The sequence below is a fragment of the Tupaia chinensis genome, unplaced genomic scaffold (assembly GCF_000334495.1).
Source record: "Tupaia chinensis unplaced genomic scaffold, TupChi_1.0 Scaffold000217_1, whole genome shotgun sequence".
Classification (NCBI taxonomy): Eukaryota; Metazoa; Chordata; class Mammalia; order Scandentia; family Tupaiidae; genus Tupaia; species Tupaia belangeri.
The window spans coordinates 3,999,570-4,018,062 of NW_006159692.1; the positions used below are offsets into that span (position 1 = coordinate 3,999,570).

The 18,493-nt window shown below is 41.7% G+C and overlaps 1 protein-coding gene and 1 pseudogene across 1 annotated transcript in view; both read left to right on the forward strand.

The window, feature by feature from the left end:
* The window catches only part of BTAF1 (B-TFIID TATA-box binding protein associated factor 1), a gene marked incomplete at its 5' end in the record, with an annotated part of 79,058 nt that extends 65,519 nt beyond the window's left edge, over positions 1–13,539 (forward strand). Inside the window, 5 exon segments of the mRNA XM_014587528.1 lie at positions 2,204–2,356; positions 6,716–6,927; positions 9,507–9,666; positions 10,036–10,206; positions 11,983–13,539. Of these exon segments, the coding sequence (XP_014443014.1) occupies positions 2,204–2,356; positions 6,716–6,927; positions 9,507–9,666; positions 10,036–10,206; positions 11,983–12,126 (840 nt within the window).
* Positions 315–2,192, forward strand: LOC106734787 (protein mago nashi homolog 2 pseudogene; annotated as a pseudogene).
* Positions 13,540–18,493: the final 4,954 nt, after the last annotated feature.

The following is an 18,493-nucleotide window of genomic DNA, read 5'->3' on the forward strand; positions in this document are numbered from 1 at the left end:
GGTTTTTTATGGAATTCAGAAAAGATTATTTTTTTTAATAGCGTGTTGTGTGTGTGTGTGTGTATATATATATACACACACACACATATATATATATATATATTCTTGAAAATAGGTTAAAACATCTATTTAATATTAACTTAATAGTAGTTAAGTACTTTAATACTAAAATTAAATGTATAAAATACAGTGTATGTTTGTATATTACATAAAAAGAAGTTCAGAACATAGAATCTTTTGCTTTTCTGTCCAGAAAATATTGGCTACCTACCATAGGACAGTAATTTTTCTAAGCTCTGGGGTTAATTAAAACAGTGAACAAAGAGGAATTTTCCTTGGTAGAGATAAAAAATAAAATGAATAGGTAAAATTACATAAGTGAAAATAAAGCAGAGAATGGGATTATAGAGTGTGGGAGTCCAGGGCAGATTGCGATATTTAATAAAGGGATCAGGGACTTTTCTACGAGAAGGTGACATTTGAGCAAAGGTTTGAAGCAGGATAGAGGTGTCAGAGGGGAGAGGAGTGACTCTAGACAGAAGATACAAATCGCAGCCAAGTCCTGAGACAGGTCCTGCCTCAGTGCTCAGGGACAGCAGTTGAGATAGAAGCGACAAGTGTCAACTCCCTGTTTCTTTACCTTTTGAAATATTTCACTGTAGGAAACCTACCACCAATAAATTAAACACCAGAGCATTTTTAAAGGCAGGAGGGGAAATTTTCATCATAGTGCTCAGCAGTGTCTGGAGCCTTGGTAGTGGTGCTTACTAAAGCTAAACTCCACCAAGAATGAACCCCAAGTCATAAGCCACTTAAGAGGCAAGAGAAAAGAGTAGGCTGGGTAAGGTCCAGTTTCTCGAACACCAGCACTTGAAACAGTCAGTTAGCTCCATTCACCTGTCTCGGCCCCCAGCAGGCTTACTAAATCTCTGTAGTGGGAAGACCTACAGGTTTGTAAGGTCCTCCAGAAATATTTACACCCACTCAAGTTTGAGAAACCATTCTTTAGGAAATGATTCTGGTTCCAGAAGCATCTGTCTGTATTATCTGGCACTATGAGTGAGAAAGCACTTTGAAGGAGCTAATGAATAAGACACTTTTGCCATGAACAGCTCATTGTCTAGTGAGGAAGACAGACATAAACAGTATAAGTTAAACAAGTTATAAATGCCCTCGCTGGATTACAAACTGTACAAGAAGCATAGATGAGGCATTTGAACTGGTTCTTAAAAAGTGAGTGGGGGCTGATGTCACTCCTGGGCGACAGGTGGCACGTCTGCTGGGCTTTTTGGCGGACCTTCGGCTAGCTTCCCGGGGCAATCATGGCTATGGCTAGCGATTTCTACCTGCGCTACGTCGGGCACAGGGCAAATTTGGACACAAGTTTCTGGAGTTAGAGTTTCTGCCGGATGGAAAGCTTAGCTATGCCAACAACAGCAATTACAAGAATGACGTCATGATCAGAAAAGAGGCTTATGTACACAAGAGTGTAATGGAAGAACTGAAGAGAATTATCGATGACAGCGAAATTACAAAAGAAGATGATGCTTTGTGGCCTCCCCCTGACAGGGTTGGCCAGCAGGAGCTTCAAAATTGTAATTGGAGATGAACACATTTCTTTTACCACATCAAAATTTGGTTCTCTTATTGACGTAAATCAGTCAAAGGATCCTGAAGGCCTTCGAGTATTTTACTATTTGGTACAAGACCTGAAATGTTTAGTTTTCAGTCTCATTGGCTTACACTTCAATATTAAACCAATTTAAAGTGTGTGTTTTTGAAACTGTTTTGTATACTTAATTAAGGACTGGGTAAGGGAGGGTTTATTTTTCATTACAATATTGGAATTTGTATGAATGTGAAGCAGACAAAAATCATTTTTGTATGTAAACTGAAAATAAGAAAATACATAAACAGGCTTACTAGTTATTCTCACTTGGATCCAAGTAGGATGGGAAGTCCCCAGAAACATGACATTTTGTAAATAAAAATCCCCTTTTGTTGGAATTTTGCCTCAATAAAATACATCAAAGTCTGAAAAAAAAAAAAGAAAAAGAAAAGAAAAGTGAGTGGGAGTTCACCAAGCAAGAAGAGGAAGAAAAGTCTTCTCTAGACAGATGGAATAGCATAGAAAAAGATACAGAGATACAGATATTTGCGGGATGCGAAATGGACTTAAATACACTTTCTTTCCCTCTGAAAGGCATTGCAGTACTTACGGAAACTGTGCAACCATCCGGCGTTAGTCTTAACACCCCAGCATCCAGAGTTCAAAAGCACTACTGAAAAACTGGCGGTTCAGAATTCTTCTCTTCACGATATTCAACATGCCCCTAAGCTCTCAGCTTTGAAACAAGTACGTATGTCTTCTAAGTGTTGGATGGGTATTGCACCTTCCTGATGTGTAACAGTAGGTGAATTTGCTTTTACAAAGATTAATGATACAGGGGCCAGCAGGTGGTATGATTAAGAGCACTGGGCTCCCACAAGGCCAACTGCGGTTCAAGTCCTGGACCTGGTGGCTTGCTTTCCCACTTTCCTTCTCTCTTTCTCTCTCGCTCTCGCTCTGTCCCTCTCTAGTCAAATTTTAAAAATATAATAATAAGTAAATAAGTAAAGTGAAATAAAACAATTCTTTAAAAAACAAACAAAAAGATTAATGGTATATTTACCATTTATTTTCAAATTTGGTTCATTAAATTTTAATATATATTTTTTAATTGTGGTAAAAAGTATAAATAGCATAAAATGTGCATCCTTAACCATTTAGAGGTGTGACATTAATTTCATTCACAATGTTGTATAGTCACCACCATTACCCTTTTCTAATATCTTTCCACGAAGCAAACAAAAACTGTAATCATCAAGCAACTCTCTCTATTCTCCCATTGTCTGGCCCCTGATAATTTCTACTTTCTATCTATGAATTTACGCTCTCGCTTTTCTTTTTCTTTTTTCTTTTTCTTTTTTCTTTTTAAATTTTCTATAGGGTGTGTGTGCTTGCTAGAGAAAGAGGAAAAGTGAGAAAGCACCCCTTCGTGCGTTGGCCATGTTGCAGTCCCTTCTCCATTCTCCTCATGGGATTTTGGGCATGCACATACACATGCCTGGCATATTTTCCAAGCTGCTGGGTCTGTCACTCAAATTGGCAGTTGGCCATGTGGGATCCAGCCACCTTAGCTACCACACGACCAGTTGGCCTGTATTTGCATATTTTAAATATTTCATATAAGAGCAATCTTAGAATATTTGTCCTTTTGTGACTGACTTATTTCACTAAGTGTTTTCGGGGTTCACCATATATACAAGGTTATAGCATGTATCACTACTTCAGTCCTTTTTATGTCTGAATCATTATTCCCTTGTCCATGGTATTACTATAGCACGTTTTGTTTACCCTCATGCGTGTTGATGGACACTTGGGTTTTTTCCACCTTTGACCATTATGAGTAATGCTGCAGCAGATACTGACTTCTAATCAGGACGTAGTGCCGGGAGAAGCAGTAGTACTGCCAGAGCCAGAATGGAAAAATTCAGGAAGATGAATGATAAACTAAGATTCTAGATGAAATTTAATGGAGATAAGCCATCATTTAAAAAGAAAAGAAACAAACCTAGGTAAATAGAGATTTTGTGATACTTCCTTGGTAAACATTTCATGTAAGGAAAAGTTGCATTTGACTTGGTGACAGGTTCACTGTAAGCCCACTGTATGAATTTGCTGCCAGTAAGTAACACTAGCAGGATCTTGGGTGGGATTGGTAACAGTGTGATAGTGCCAGCAGGTGGCGTGGTGGTTAAGGATGCTGGACTCCCACATGACCAACTATAGTTCAAGTCCCAGACCTAGTGGCTTGCTTTCTCACTTTCCCCCCCCCCCCGCCCCCGCTCAGTCAAATTAAAATAAATAAATAAATAAAATAAAAAGTAAAAGTAAAAAAAGTAGTAACAGTGTGATAGGATGACAGCATTGTAGCTTCGCTGTATTGTGTACAGTCAGATGAGTATCATTTATAGCCTTGGGCGTTTATACTTCAAGTGGCAGATTAAAATAGTAAAAGATCTAGAAACTATTTCATATCAGGAGTGACTGAGAAACCTAAGGTAGTTTAGCCTGTACTGAAGTTAGGACAAGATAAAATTGAAATGTTGTTATATCTAGGGAGGCAGCTGGTGTCTTCAGACACCACCCACATTAGGTAGCCTTAGAAACATTTCCTAGAATCTAGTAATCAACTTTCCAAGGTCCCAAACTAGATTCTGCCAGGCACCTGGAGTTTGTCAGTCTCATAGGGCAGATTCATATCATAAAGGATCATTGAGAAAACAGAATATCAGTTCTGTTGCCAGACAGGAATAGCATGCCAAATGATTTGTCCATATAGCCATGATAGCTACACCAGGGTAAGGTTACACTAGGAAGATTGTCTAGTGAGTATGGACTTGGAGAAGTTCTTAGGTACTCTTTTTTTTTGGGGGGGGGGATTTTTGCTGTAGGGCATGCACACTTTTCACAGAGACAGAAAGTGAGAAATCACCCCCCTGGGGAGATGGCCATGCTGCAGTCCCTTCCCCTCCATTCTCCTCTCGGGATCTTGGGCATGCACACACACACGCCTGGCGTGAGTTTTAAGCTGCTGGGTCTGAGACTTGAATTACAGTCGACTATGTGGGGGAGTCCAGCGACGTAACCATTAGACCATTTGTACCCTTAGGGAGGTATTCTTAATATGGCTGGTAATTTTTAAGGTTTGTGATATCGCTGCCTGGGGACTGAAACAATTGAGTGTGCATGATGCAGATGTTCTATTCACCTAGTTTTTAGGACCTGCATAGAATGGACCAGTGATGGTGTTATATTATTTATACTTAACTGCCACACAGTCACACTCTCCTGAGATGCCCTCCCTGGGACTTTCAAGAAAGGACCTAAGCCGAGATTGTGATCTTCCTGCAGATTTGGGAGCAAGGGGTAGGAATAATTAAGTTTGTCAGAATCCTTTTATTTTGTTCAGAGCAGTGTCTTCCTGGTATACCAAACACCTACTCTGCAAATAAAATTCAAATGTTAAGGGCTGTTAGGTAGAAGAGTAAGAGCACAGGTTCTTTGGTTCTTCTCCGGTATGGAATTGCGACAACCAGTGCAAAGTGTCACCTATCAAGGAAGCTCACTGGAAACAGTGCCTGGGGATTTTGTTGTAGCTGATCCCAGTTACTCCCTCTGCCTCGCATGCATTGAAGACTGCCAGAAAGAAAGCAGGACTCAGCATAAAGCACGCCGTTCGCACAGCTGTTACCAGCACAGTAAACCGTCCTTACTGGTGACTGACTGATGGGAGGATTCTCGGAATCTCGTTTCTAGACTTCAGCCAAGGGGCCTCTGTACAAGCAGGACTTCCTAGGGAAGTCAGTGTAGGTCCTGCTGTGTGGACTTTTCTCAGCAGCCTCAGGGTTTTACACTGACTTCAGAGTCTGCCTGGATGACCTTTTGGTAATCTTTTCCATCTGAGCTGCTGGGTTTTTTTAACTAACTTCCGTTAGTAAACAAGAGAAAGCTCTTGCGTTAAGATCTTACATTTTGACAGAATTGAGTATCTAAGACTAGGGATGAAGATACACTATTGATACTCTAGTATCTGAAACTGACCCAGTCAAGGTTTCCTTGGATTTCATATACCTATTTACATATTGTACTTGCTGCGTGTGAGGCACTGAACCAGGTATGCAGAGAAATGTGGAAGAGCCATAGCAGTGTGGTTCCCGCCATTATGATGGCGCCGTGTCGCGCAGTGAAGCATTGATATGGGGAGCCAGATTCCACGTGGCTGACTGAGCTTTGAGTCTCGGCCCCAGGGCTTGAAGAACACACAGGGTCCATGTGTGTACGTTCACATCCAAAATCCTGATGGGAGAGAGAAGTGGAGGAAAAAGGATTATGGTGTGATCATGCTCTGTATGTGGGGATGGGTAGGTTCTCTTTCTCTGGCAAGCACACACACTCTCTGGCAATTTAAAAATGAAAAAGATCTCTTGTCAGGAATCCAGGAGATCTGGCTAGATGTTTTTGGTTCTTTTCTGTAATTTTGATTTCTACCAAATGCAGCTGTTCTATGATGTTTTCCTCACACTCTGTTCTTTCGTAACTCCTCATGAACCATTTTTCCTGGGGGCATCATAAGCTTTTTTTTGAGAGGTTTTCGCTATAGGGCGCGTGCGCTCGCCAGACAGACAGAGAGAGACATAGAGACAGAAAGCGAGAAATCACCCCCCAGGGGGGATGGTCACGCCACAATCCCTTCTCCTCCATTCTCCTCTTGGGATCTTGGGCACACACGCACAAGCGCCCGGCGTGAGTTTTAAGCCACCGAGTCCGGGACACGAACCGCAGTCGACTACGTGGGAGTCCAGCGACATAGCCATTACGCTAACTGCTGGTTCCCAAGGGCATCATAAGCTTTTATTGAGGCTCTAGTGAGCTTCAAAGAGCTAAGGTAAAGAGAGACAGGACTGTTAAACTCCTGAAAGGTGGCCGGGAACTCCACACCTGAACACCTTAACAGCTCCAGGCCTGCGGGGTAACAGATTATACCCGGTACTGCTAATCTGCTCCCCAGGTTTCAGGTAAGCTTAACCCTTCTTGCCGCAGAGAGAAATATTTCACAGTGAGGTTGGTTGTGTTCTCTTCATGAGCACTTGTGTGATTTTCCCCTCCAAGCTGCTGCTGGACTGTGGCCTGGGAAATGGCAGCACTTCTGAGAGTGGCACCGAGTCTGTTGTGGCCCAGCACCGGATACTGATCTTCTGTCAGCTTAAAAGCATGCTTGACATAGTAGAGCATGATCTGCTCAGGCCTCACTTGCCCTCTGTCACATATTTGAGATTAGATGGCAGCATCCCTCCTGGTCAGAGGCATTCCATTGTTTCCAGGTAAGTGGCTTCTAGAACCCTGTGATCATTCATTGAATCAAAGTACATGTATTATTACTGAAGATGTCTGCCTCATGAAATGTTTTCACTGGCTAAATATCTGCAAATGTTTTTTCTTACTATATGATTCAGCACAAACAAGCATTCTTTTAAATACAGAACTATAGAAATATAATTGATAGTTTGTTTAGTACCTGAAAAAAGTCACTATATTAGAAAGGACATGAAAGACATTTACAGCATCAGCAAACAATAAAGATAACTACTGCCTCCATTTGAGGGGGCGCTGAGGGGTTAGGATGGTAGGAGAAAAACAGGCGGCCCAGCTACCTCTGGCTTGATCCTGCTTGTTTGCTGGGAACAAGTTGGAAGCCGGCCAAGCTAGAAAACAGAATCTGAGTGAAGTGTGTCTCAACTGTGGTTGCAACCTCTGCTTTCAAACTGTCAGAGGCTGGTTTATTAAATTTTTTCCTTCTATTGTATCAGAGGGCATATGCTCACTGGTGGGGTCGGGGGAGCATGTGCAGAGGAAGCTTTGCCCAGTATGACCTTGTCTTGTGGCAGTACTTTTCCTCCAGTTCTCCATTCCGTCAGGAGCCTGGGTGTGTATGTGTGCCAGGCATGTAAGCCACTGAGACCGAGACTCGAACTCTGGTCAGCCATGTGGAATCCAGTTCCCTTTGCTTAGAGCTTAACTTTGGGGCCAACCCCAGGGGTTGTCTTCTTTAAAATGCAGATTCCTAGACTCTGTCCCAGGATGCTAACTTTAGGAGTGGGCATTTTAAACAAGCATTCCTAACAGATTGTTGAGCATAGTACAGTTAGAGACCTATGAAGGACTTGGAAGGCTAACAGACCTAGATTTAACTCCTGGCTCTCCTACTTAAGTTTTGTTCTCTCTTTTTTTTTTTTGGAGAGGTTTTCACTATAGGGCGCGTGCGCTCGCCAGACAGACAGAGAGAAACATAGAGACAGAACGCGAGACCTCACCCCCCAGGGAGGATGGTCACGCCTCAATCCCTTCTCCTCCATTCTCCTCTCGGGATCTTGGGCACGCACGCACACGCGCCCGGCGTGAGTTTTAAGCCACTGGGTCCGGGACGCGAACTGCGGACGACTACGTGGGAGTCCAGCGACATAGCCATTACTCTAACTGCTGGTTCCCAAGTTTTGTTCTCTTGGGCCTGTCATCTACACAGTCTTAGTCCCTCTCCCCCAACCCCTTGCTTTTTTAAAGGTTTTTGCCGTGTATGCGTGCACTCAATGGAGAGACAGACAGAAACAAAGTGGGGACTCACCCCATCACCCACCCAGGGGAGATGACCACACAACCCTTTCTCCTCCATCTCCTCTCGGGAGTTTTTGGACACACATGCACATGTGCCCAGTGTGATTTTCAAGCCTTGTCTGGGACTTAAATTCTGGTCAGCCGTGCAGGAACCCAGCATCTTAACTACCATACTACCTGCTGGGCCAAAGGTCTTAGTTTTCCAAAATAGGGATACTGGTAAACTTTTTTTTAAGTTGTTTTTGTCTCAGGGCAAATGTGCTTATTGGATAGAGACAGACACAGTGAGAAGTCACCTCCCAGGGGGATGGCCACGCATAATCCCTTCTCTTCCTGGGGTCTTGGGCATACATGCACATGCATACGTGAAGCCACCAGGTCTGGGGCTTGAACTGTGGTTGGCCATGCGCTACCCAGCGACGTAATCGCTACACCATCTGTTGGTCCCACTGGTAAACTCTTATAGAACTGTTAAAACAAAAAGTTACCAGCAGTGAGTGTAATGGCTATGTCCCTGAACTCCCATGTAGTCAACCGCAGTTGCAGTTTGAGTCCTGGACCTGGTGGCTTGAAACTCACGCCGGGCGCGTTGCATGCGTGCCTAAGATCCCGAGAGGAAAAGACCGCAGAAGGGATCGCAACGTGGCCAACCCCCCTGGGGGGGTGATTTCTCGCCTTCTGTCTCTGTCTCTATCTGGTGAGCGCACACGCCCTAGAGCGAAAACCTCTCAAAAAAAACAAAAACCTGTTAAAATAATTAAGTCATATGATTCTATAAAGGCCACTGACTTTTAGTTAGAATGTAATATGTGGGAGCTTGATAGCTGCTATTTTTATCTAATAATAATGTTGTTATGTATATGATAGTAAGCTCATTTTTTGTTTTTCCTGGAAGCTACTAGACGTCCTCTGTCAGTGTCGTTAGGACTAGTGCAGTGATAGCACCCTGCACGCTCACCCTCTGCCTTCCCTGAATGGCCCGTTCCCAGTCTGTTTCCATACTTCAAAGGTTCCTAGTTAATGTTCACCAACTGAGTCTTTATGATTCAATTGGCCTTACTGTTTCTCTTACAGAATTTCTGGTAGGCTTCAGAATTCCCTCTTCTGGTACAGTTGTGTGTGCTGGAAGAAGAAACGCTCATCTTGGTGGTCACAGGAGGGCCCTCATCATGGGTTTTTAAAGCCTTGCTTGCTTTCCTTTGTGCTTTTTCATTTTTATTGAACAACCTCCACTGTGGTAAACCTTAGAAAGAAATGTACTAATTTAATTTTTTGGTGTCTGTACTTTTAGGTTTAACAATGATCCGTCCATAGACGTGCTCTTACTTACAACTCACGTTGGTGGCCTGGGGCTTAACTTGACAGGCGCTGACACAGTGGTGTTCGTGGAGCATGACTGGAACCCCATGCGCGACCTGCAAGCCATGGACCGGGCCCATCGCATTGGGCAGGTAAGCTCGGCCTCACAACTTACACAGGTGTTAGCCTGCATGCTGGCGAAAGACTACCCCAAAGACAAGCAGCCTTCGTCCAGGTTCTTGCTTGGATGCTAACAAGTGCTGTGACCTCGCACAGGTCACTTAACTCTTCTGTGGTACCAATTCCTTATGAGTAAAGTGAGGCACTTGGGCTAAGAAAACCTGGACGATGCCTGTCCTTAATATTCTGTGATTTCTGCAAACATTCTGAGCTCATGGGCCAGATGTACTCCAATCCTTATTGGGTAGTAGAAAGTACTTATATGTAAAGGGCCCCTGACTTAATGAACTTCAGCGCTTGTCAGTTTGTCCTACAGTTGCTGAACTGTTTTTCTTGTTCAGAAACGTGTGGTTAACGTGTACCGGTTGATAACCAGAGGAACGTTGGAAGAGAAGATCATGGGTTTGCAGAAATTCAAGATGAACATAGCAAATACTGTTATTAGCCAAGAGAATTCTAGTTTGCAGAGCATGGGGACTGATCAGCTTCTCGACCTGTTCACACTTGATAAGGTAAAGTGCTTATCCAATGTATGTATCCTTGCTGAAGAGCCGGGCTTCCCGAGACCGCAGAGGGAAAAGATTGAAGGGAGCAGCGGCAGGCAATCACTGTCGTCTCAGACAAGCCTGAGAGAGTTTTTGGTGCCCACATAAATCTCTTCAACATCAAGGGAGATGTTTGAAGTTTAGACTTTCTGGTTGAGTCTTGTCTCAAAGTTTCTTTCCTTAGTACTTTTTTGCTAAAGAAAAAAAATCATTAGAGTCAGTGAAAGTCTTGTGTGGGAATTTCTGCCCCGTCTCCTATTAATTGGTGAGCGTGCACACCTACACCCGTTGTACTGCATGGTCATTAGCGTAAAACGGGGTATACGTGGGCACTCAGGAGGGACGCCTGGTGTGGAGTCTCAGTACCTAACACCGGCACCACAGTAGGTGACGGCCAACGCTGGTTAGTTAACGAGCCTGATCCAAAGGATACGCCAGCAGGGAAGTGTCGTCATGCCTCTAGCGTGAGACCAGTAGGGTTGAAACTTGTATACTTTTACAAAATCAACTACATGTCTAGGATAAATTGTGATGAGAAATCACTTATGTACAGGTTATCTCTAATGACAGAAGTGTAGCATAAAAGTCGCAGAATAGTAGCAACATACTCTGTGTAGGTTACAGCACATTGAGAATGTTTTATCTAGTTCTGGATGCCACATTTTAAATAGCAGCAAGTTACTAAGTCCCCTAATGGCCAGGGTGGAAGAGATTTCCAGTCATGTGATGTAAGGCAACAGACGTGTTTTATCTAGGAAAAGAGGGCTCAAAGGAGTATGCATAGCTTTCTTCCAGTAGCTTTATTCTGTTTGAAAGAATGAAAAAATGTATATATTAGATATATGTGTGTGTGTGTGTATTTTTTAAAAAGAATTATTTATTTAATTTGTTGTTATTTTTTAATTTTGAGAGAGAAAGGGAAAATGAGAAAGCAAGCTGCTCCAGGTCCAAGACTTGAACCATGGTCAACCATATAGGAGTCCAGTGCCCTAACCTCCATGCCACCTGCCAGCCCCAAGAATATATATTTAAAATATTTTTATTTTTATTTATTTCATATGAGAGGCTGGCACACCCAACAGGGCCTTCCTGCCATTACCCACTTCTGGCCTCAGTTGGCGTGCCCAAGGTCCCAGGGCATGCACCCAGGACTTTCCCATGTGGGTCCAGCTGTAGTACCGCCTAGTCCCCGAAAGAGTAGTCTCTCTCTCTCTCTTTTTTTTTTTTTTTTAAGTTTTTACTTTAAGACACATGCACTTGCCAGAGAGAGACAGGCAGACAGACATAGTGAGAGGGAAAGTGAGAAATCATCCCCTAGTGGGGATGACCATGTTGCAATTCCTTCTCCTCCCACATGCGCACACACGCCTGGTACAGCTTTGAAGGCACTGGGTCCAGGACTCGAACCATGGTTGGCCTTGTGGGAGTCCAGTGACATAACTGCTGTGCCATCTGCTGGTCCCTGAAAAGAGTATTCCTGCAAGTGACTTTGAGTAAGAGAACTGTGCTGAGGGGGATGCCTCAGGGAATCAAGAGCTCTGGTTTCCTTGGAGGCCACTACTAGGGCAGTTGGCAAACCATGGACATTCTAGAGGGGCACAGAATAGACGGGCTATCCGGAAATCATGAGCTTCCTTGTCGTCTGAGTTGTTAGGCTCTGTTGAAAGAAGTGTGATGTCAAGGCAAAACACAATTTCTGAAGTTATTAATCTTTCATTTTACCTTTTGCCAATTTTTCTTAAGGATGGCAAAGCAGAAAAAGCTGACACCTCTACTTCTGGAAGAGCAAGCATGAAGTCGGTTCTTGAAAACCTGAGTGAGCTTTGGGATCAAGAGCAATATGATTCAGAGTATAGCCTGGAAAATTTTATGCATTCTCTCAAGTAACTATCACATATTGTAAATGCAATTGCTGCTAGTTCAGTGACATTTCTGCTGATATTCAGCAAATTTCTAAGTTTATGGTGAACTTTTAATTCAATGTGTAAATAGATCTGAAGAATATTCAGCATAACGCTGGCTCTTGTTTCACTGGGGGGAACAAGTTATTCTCAAATATTTGCACTGTATTAAATTTAAATGTTAATGTGAAAAGGTTTAAATTTTTCATGCTGAATAACTGCAGAGCAGAGGAACCAAACCAGGTTTACATGTGCTCCCAGGAGGTGTTCTGACTGGGAACAAGCCTCCTGTCTTTACAGTCACTTTGTATAGGATAATATCTATGAGTACTTTGGTGTTCATGTACATTTTTTTCTTTTAAATAGAACTTGTTTTTATAATTGGTAAAAAAAAAAAAATAGGGCTTTTTTGTATAAAAGCCTTAATGAGCCATAATTTTAAGAATATAAGAATAATGACTACAATATTGGTCAGTCTTCGAACATGAAAATGTTAGACAATGAATTGAACCGGGCCCTTGGTGGAAACCTTGAATATTTAATGCAGATGCATAGTGTTTTTCAAATCTTTAACATCATTTTGTCAACTTTTAAAATATAAACTATTCTAAATATAGATAATGGTATATTTAAGGCTACCATAACATCCTATTAAGAGGGTGTTTTTTTTGTTTGTTTGTTTTTTTAATTTATCTAATGGCTAGGATATAGCCAGGTTCAAAGAACATATGTACTCCGTAGGTTTCAGTCATATATATTTTTTGTAACTATGAACGTATGCAGTTTTCCAGAAGTAGATTTTACACTGTTTAGAACTCCCAACCCTCTGGTGAGGACTGTTCATTGTAGTAATGCATGACTGAAGCAGAGAAGGGAGACCTGATTCCTTTCTGTTCATAGCAGACATGGGTGCACATGTCTATATGCACGAGTACTTACCCTGCACCTGCAAGGGAGCCTGTACCGGCACTAAGATCACGGGGTACACTGGGCAGCAATAACAACCAGCACCACGCTGGTTAGCTCGTGTTAGGAAGGTGAGCTCAGCGGTGAAGGTGGGTCTATGTATATAGATATGCATGTATGTGTCTGTATATATAATTTTATAAACTTCACACATCAACTAATACATGCCGACGTGTGTACATATGTAAGGGATCTGTTTGTACATACGTATGGGGACTAAGCCGCAGAGCTTGTGGCTGGCCGTGCACATGGGCGTCGGCCAAAAGCCATCAGCCCTCAGCTGTACAACAGGTGTTTTTAAAAATCATTCACGTTTCACTGTTCTGCAGCATTTAGACCTGGACATTTGTCACATTTCAGTAGCTTTGACAGTCATACTGTAACATCAAACCTAGCATTCCACAAGAGAATAAATGTAAGATTGAAACTAAAATATACGCAACTGTGTTTTATTTGTAGAAAATAATCACTAGGAAGAGCAAAAGGTAAACATTGATTCATATACACAGACTTTTTAGGAAACCGAACACTTCTTCATTGTTCAGGATTTGTATTCAAATTGTAAAAGACCAGAAGGAAGTTCATGGTTTTATGTAGACCGTGTACTTGAGTTGAATGTGTGTCGCTATTTATTTGCTTTTCCCATGAACCAGATGTTTAACACAGCTCGTAGTAATTGGTATTTTCCAAGACTATGTCAGGAGCCGTGTGTCATTAAAGACGGATGGGGGAAAAGAGTTCGTACAGTAGGGGCAAGCAGGTGGCATTGTAGTTAAGGTGCTGGACTCCCACATGGTCGACTGCGGTTTGAGACCCGGGCCTGCTGGCTTGAAACTCATGTGAGGCACATGTGCGTCTTCAGAAGAGAGAATGGAGGAGAATGGATTATGGGATGGCCATTCCCCCATTGTGGGGAGTGATTGCTTGCTTTCTGTCTCTGTCTCGCCTGTGAGAGTACACACCCTTTAGGAAAACAATCTCTTCCCCCATGCCAAAAAAACTTTGTATTGTGGAAGTTCAGAGTTTCAGGGCCAGCAGGTGGCACATTGGACTTCCACATGGTTAATAGCAGTTTGAATCCTGGACCCAGTGACTTGAAATTCATGCCAGGTGTGTATCCGTGCATGCCCCAAATCCTGAGAGGTGAAGGAATTGTGGTGTGGCCATCCTTCCTTGGGATGATTTCTCACTTTGTGTCTGTCTCCCTCTCTTCTGTGAGTGCACATCCCCAATGGGAATCTCTCTCTCTCTCTTTCTCTAAAAAGAAAGAATTTATAGTATGAAAGTTCAAAGTTTTGGGGCCAAGAGATGGCACAGTGGTTAAAGTGCTGAACTTCCACATGGCCAACTACTGTTTGAGTTCTAGGCCCAGTAGCTTGAAAATCACACCAAGCATATGTGTATACATACCCAAAATCCTGAGGAAAAGGGATTGTGGCATGGCCATCACCCTAGGGTGTGATTTCTCACTTTCCTTTTCTCTGTCCAGCGAATGCACACACCCTATAATGAAGTGCGGAGGTTGTTTTTTTTTCCCCAAATTTGGCTAGAAAAGCCAAATGTTCAGGTAGCTTAATTTTTTTTTTTAAGGCTCAATCTGAAAATATCTGTGTATTAATTCAAAGTTGTTTTATTTTTTCCGAATTTAGCTAGAAGCCAAATATTCAGGCCACATTCTTTCATTTTAAAGAATTATTTTATTTAACTTTATTTTAATTTGACCAGAGAAGGAGAGAGTGAGAGAGAAGTGCGAAAGCAAGCTGCCATATTCGGGACTCCAACCACAGCTGGCCACGTGGCAGTCCACTGCCCTCAACCACCACACCACCTGTTGGCACTCAGGCAGTTGAAATTTAAAAAAAATAAAAATAAAAAAACTTAACCTGAAAGTATGTGTATTAGTAAATTTCCAGAACAGGAAACGAAAATGACAATAGTGCTTGTCTCTGAGGGAGAAATAGGGGTCAGGGCTATAACATTTAAAACTAACCTTCTGAGTTGTGCAGTAGTAAATCACAGAGTCCAGCTTTCATAAAGGAAAACCCAAACAGGTAGGAACTCAGCATTCTCAACTAAGTGATCTCCTCACAGGAGCACTTACTAAGACCGGAGACACAGGGAGACCTGAACTGAATAATGAATTGTCACAAAGGACGGCGTCAGTGTTACGGATGTGGTGACACAGTAACGGTGTTTTTAAAAATGGGTGTGGGGCTTCTGAATTCTACAGAACTTTTAAGGAAGAGTTAACCCCTATCCTACTAAAATTATTTCTAAAGATTCAAAAGGAAGGAAACCTTCCAAATTCATTTTATGAAGCCTCCATCATCCTCATCCCCAAAACAGATAAGGATATGACAAAAAAGGAAAACTACAGACCAATATCATTGATGAATATAGATGCGAAAATTCTCAACAAGATACTCGCAAATCGTATCCAACAACATATAACAAAGATTATTCATCACGACCAGGTAGACTTTATCCTAGGGATACAAGGGTGGTTCAACATACGCAAGACCATAAATGTAATACACCACATTAACAGAAAGAAAGATAAAAAAAACCATATGATCATTTCAAATGATGCAGAGAAATCATTTGATAAAATACAACATCCTTTTGTGATTCTGTAAGATTGGTATAGAAGGGTCATCTCTCAACACAATAAAAGCCATCTATGAAAGACCTACAGCTAACATCATGCTGAATGGGGAAAAGCTGAAAAGCTTTTCTGCTAAAAACGGGTACTAGGCAAGGCTGCCCACTTTCTCCACTGCTCTTTAATATAGTAGTGGAAGTCTTAGGTAATGCAGTCAGAGAAGAGAACAATATAAAAGGCATTCGAATAGGCAAAGACGAGTTGAAAATAAGCTGAAAGCTTTTCCTCTGAAAACAGGTACTAGGCAAGGCTGCCCACTTTCTCCACTGCTCTTTAATATAGTACTGGAAGTCTTAGCTATTGCAATCAGAGAAGAGAACAGTATTAAAGGCATTCGAATAGGCAAAGAAGAGTTGAAAATATCTTTATTTGCAGATGACATGATGGTATACTTAGAAGACCCAAAGGTATCCATGAAAAAACTGCTTGAAGTAATAAGTGAATACAGTAAGGTGGCAGGATACAAAATCAATATCCAAAAATCTATAGCATTTCTATTTATGAACAACAAGTTGAATGAAGCAGAGCTGAAGAAAGGAATCCCTTTCACCGTAGCCACAAGATGTATAAGATATCTAGGGATAAACCTAACTAAGAAAGTCAAAGACCTTTATAAAGAAAACTACGAGAATCTTAAAAAAGACATTGAAAGTGACATAAAAAAGTGGAAGGACATCCCATGCTCCTGGATTGGTAGAATTAACATAATCAAAATGGCAATTCTACCCAAATTAATCTACATGTTTAATGCAATTCCAATCAAAATACCAGAGATATTCTTCAGAGATCTAGAAAAGACAATTATAGAATTTGTCTGGAACCATAAAAGACCTCGTATTGCAAAAGCAATCCTGCGTAAGAAGAATGGAGTAGGAGGCATATCACTCCCTGATCCCAAGATATACTATAAAGCTGTGGTCATCAAAACAGCATGGTATTGGCATAAAAACAGACATGTGGACCAATGGAAGAGAATCAGAAATAACCCCCAAAGCTTACAGCCAACTGATCTTTGACAAAGGATATCAGTCAATCCATTGGGAAAAGGAAAACCTCTTTAGTAAATGGTGCTGGAAAAACTGGGTATCCACCTGCAGAAAGATGAACTCCTATCTTTCACCATTAACAAAAATCAACTCAAAATGGATCAAAGATCTGAACCTAAGACCTCAAATTATAAAATTATTGGTGGAAAATGCTGGGGAAACTCTGGGAGACATTGCAGTAGGCAAAGACTTCTTAAATAAGACTCCCAAAGCACAGGCAATAATCCCTAAAATAGACAAGTGGGACTATAACAGACTAAGAAGTTGCTGCACAGCAAAGGAAACAGTATCAAGTGTGAACCGACAACCCTCAGAATGGGAAAATATTTTTGTTAAATATGCCTCAGACAAGGGACTGATAACCAGAGTACACAGGGAACTCAAGTGCCTTATGTGGAAAAAAATAAATAAATAAAACACCCAATTAAAGATGGGGAAAATTAGCTGAACATAAATCTCTCAAAGAAAGACATACGAACAGCCAAAAAGCATATGAGGAAATGCTCAACATCCCTCATCATAAGGGAGATGCAGATAAAAACCACGATGAGATACCACCTAACCCCTGTCAGAATGGCAAAGATTAAGAATAAAAAGTGATAAGCGTTGGTGGGGATGTGGTGAAAAGGGAACCCTCCTACACTGTTGGTGGGAATGTAAACTGTTTCAGCCACTGTGGAGAACAATATGGAGGTTCCTCAAAGATCTACAATAGAACTACCATTTGATCCAGCAGTCCCACTTCTGGGCATTTACCCGAAAGACAGGAGAACGCTCAGTCGGAAAAATGCTTGCACATCAATGTTTGCTGCAGTATTATTCACGATTGCCAAGACATGGAACCAACCTAAATGTCCACAAACTGATGAATGGATTGAAAAATTGTGGCATATATACTCTATGGAATACTACTCAGCCATAAAAAATAACAAGACCCTAGCATTTGATAGAAAGTGATAGGATATGGAGGATCTATTGCCGAGTGAAGTAAGTCAGGCTATGAAAGAAAGATAGTGTATGTATCCACTTCATATATACCGACTATCTATCTGCACTCTACGGTAGAGAGCGAAATATTGGAGGACATAAAAGCAATGAAAATACTTAATGAGGATAAGACAGTGTGGAATGGGGGGGAGAAGAGAAGAGCATAGAGAAAGATAGCAAGAGAACAAATAGAGAGGCAGGACGTTAGTGGGACACAGATATGGTTTATTACCTGTTGATGATGTGTATAGTATTCCCAACTGGATTGGTCTGAGAAGTATTTCATGTTGGGTGAAGTCTTTACAAGCAAAGTGAGAAATAGGTATTGACTGGTTAAAAAGATAATTGGAATAATAATAATGATCAGGAAAAAACAATGAAAAGATACTCAATGATGAAGTGGGGATTTTAATGTCTCTGTATTGACCGACATGCATGGCATTCCCTCTGGAAAAAGAAATGTAATACGCTGTAAAGTTGTATGTAATTCAATGTAATATAAACAAGATTATGATGATAAAAAAAAATTGGATGTGGGAAGGACCAGCAGATGGAGTAATGGTTCTGTTGCTAGACTCCCATGTAGTCAACTGTGGTTCGAGTCCCAGATCTGGTGGCTTAAAATTCATGGAGCCACATGTGCATGTGTGCCCAGAATCCTGAAAGAGTGGAGAAAGGATTGTGGTGTGGTC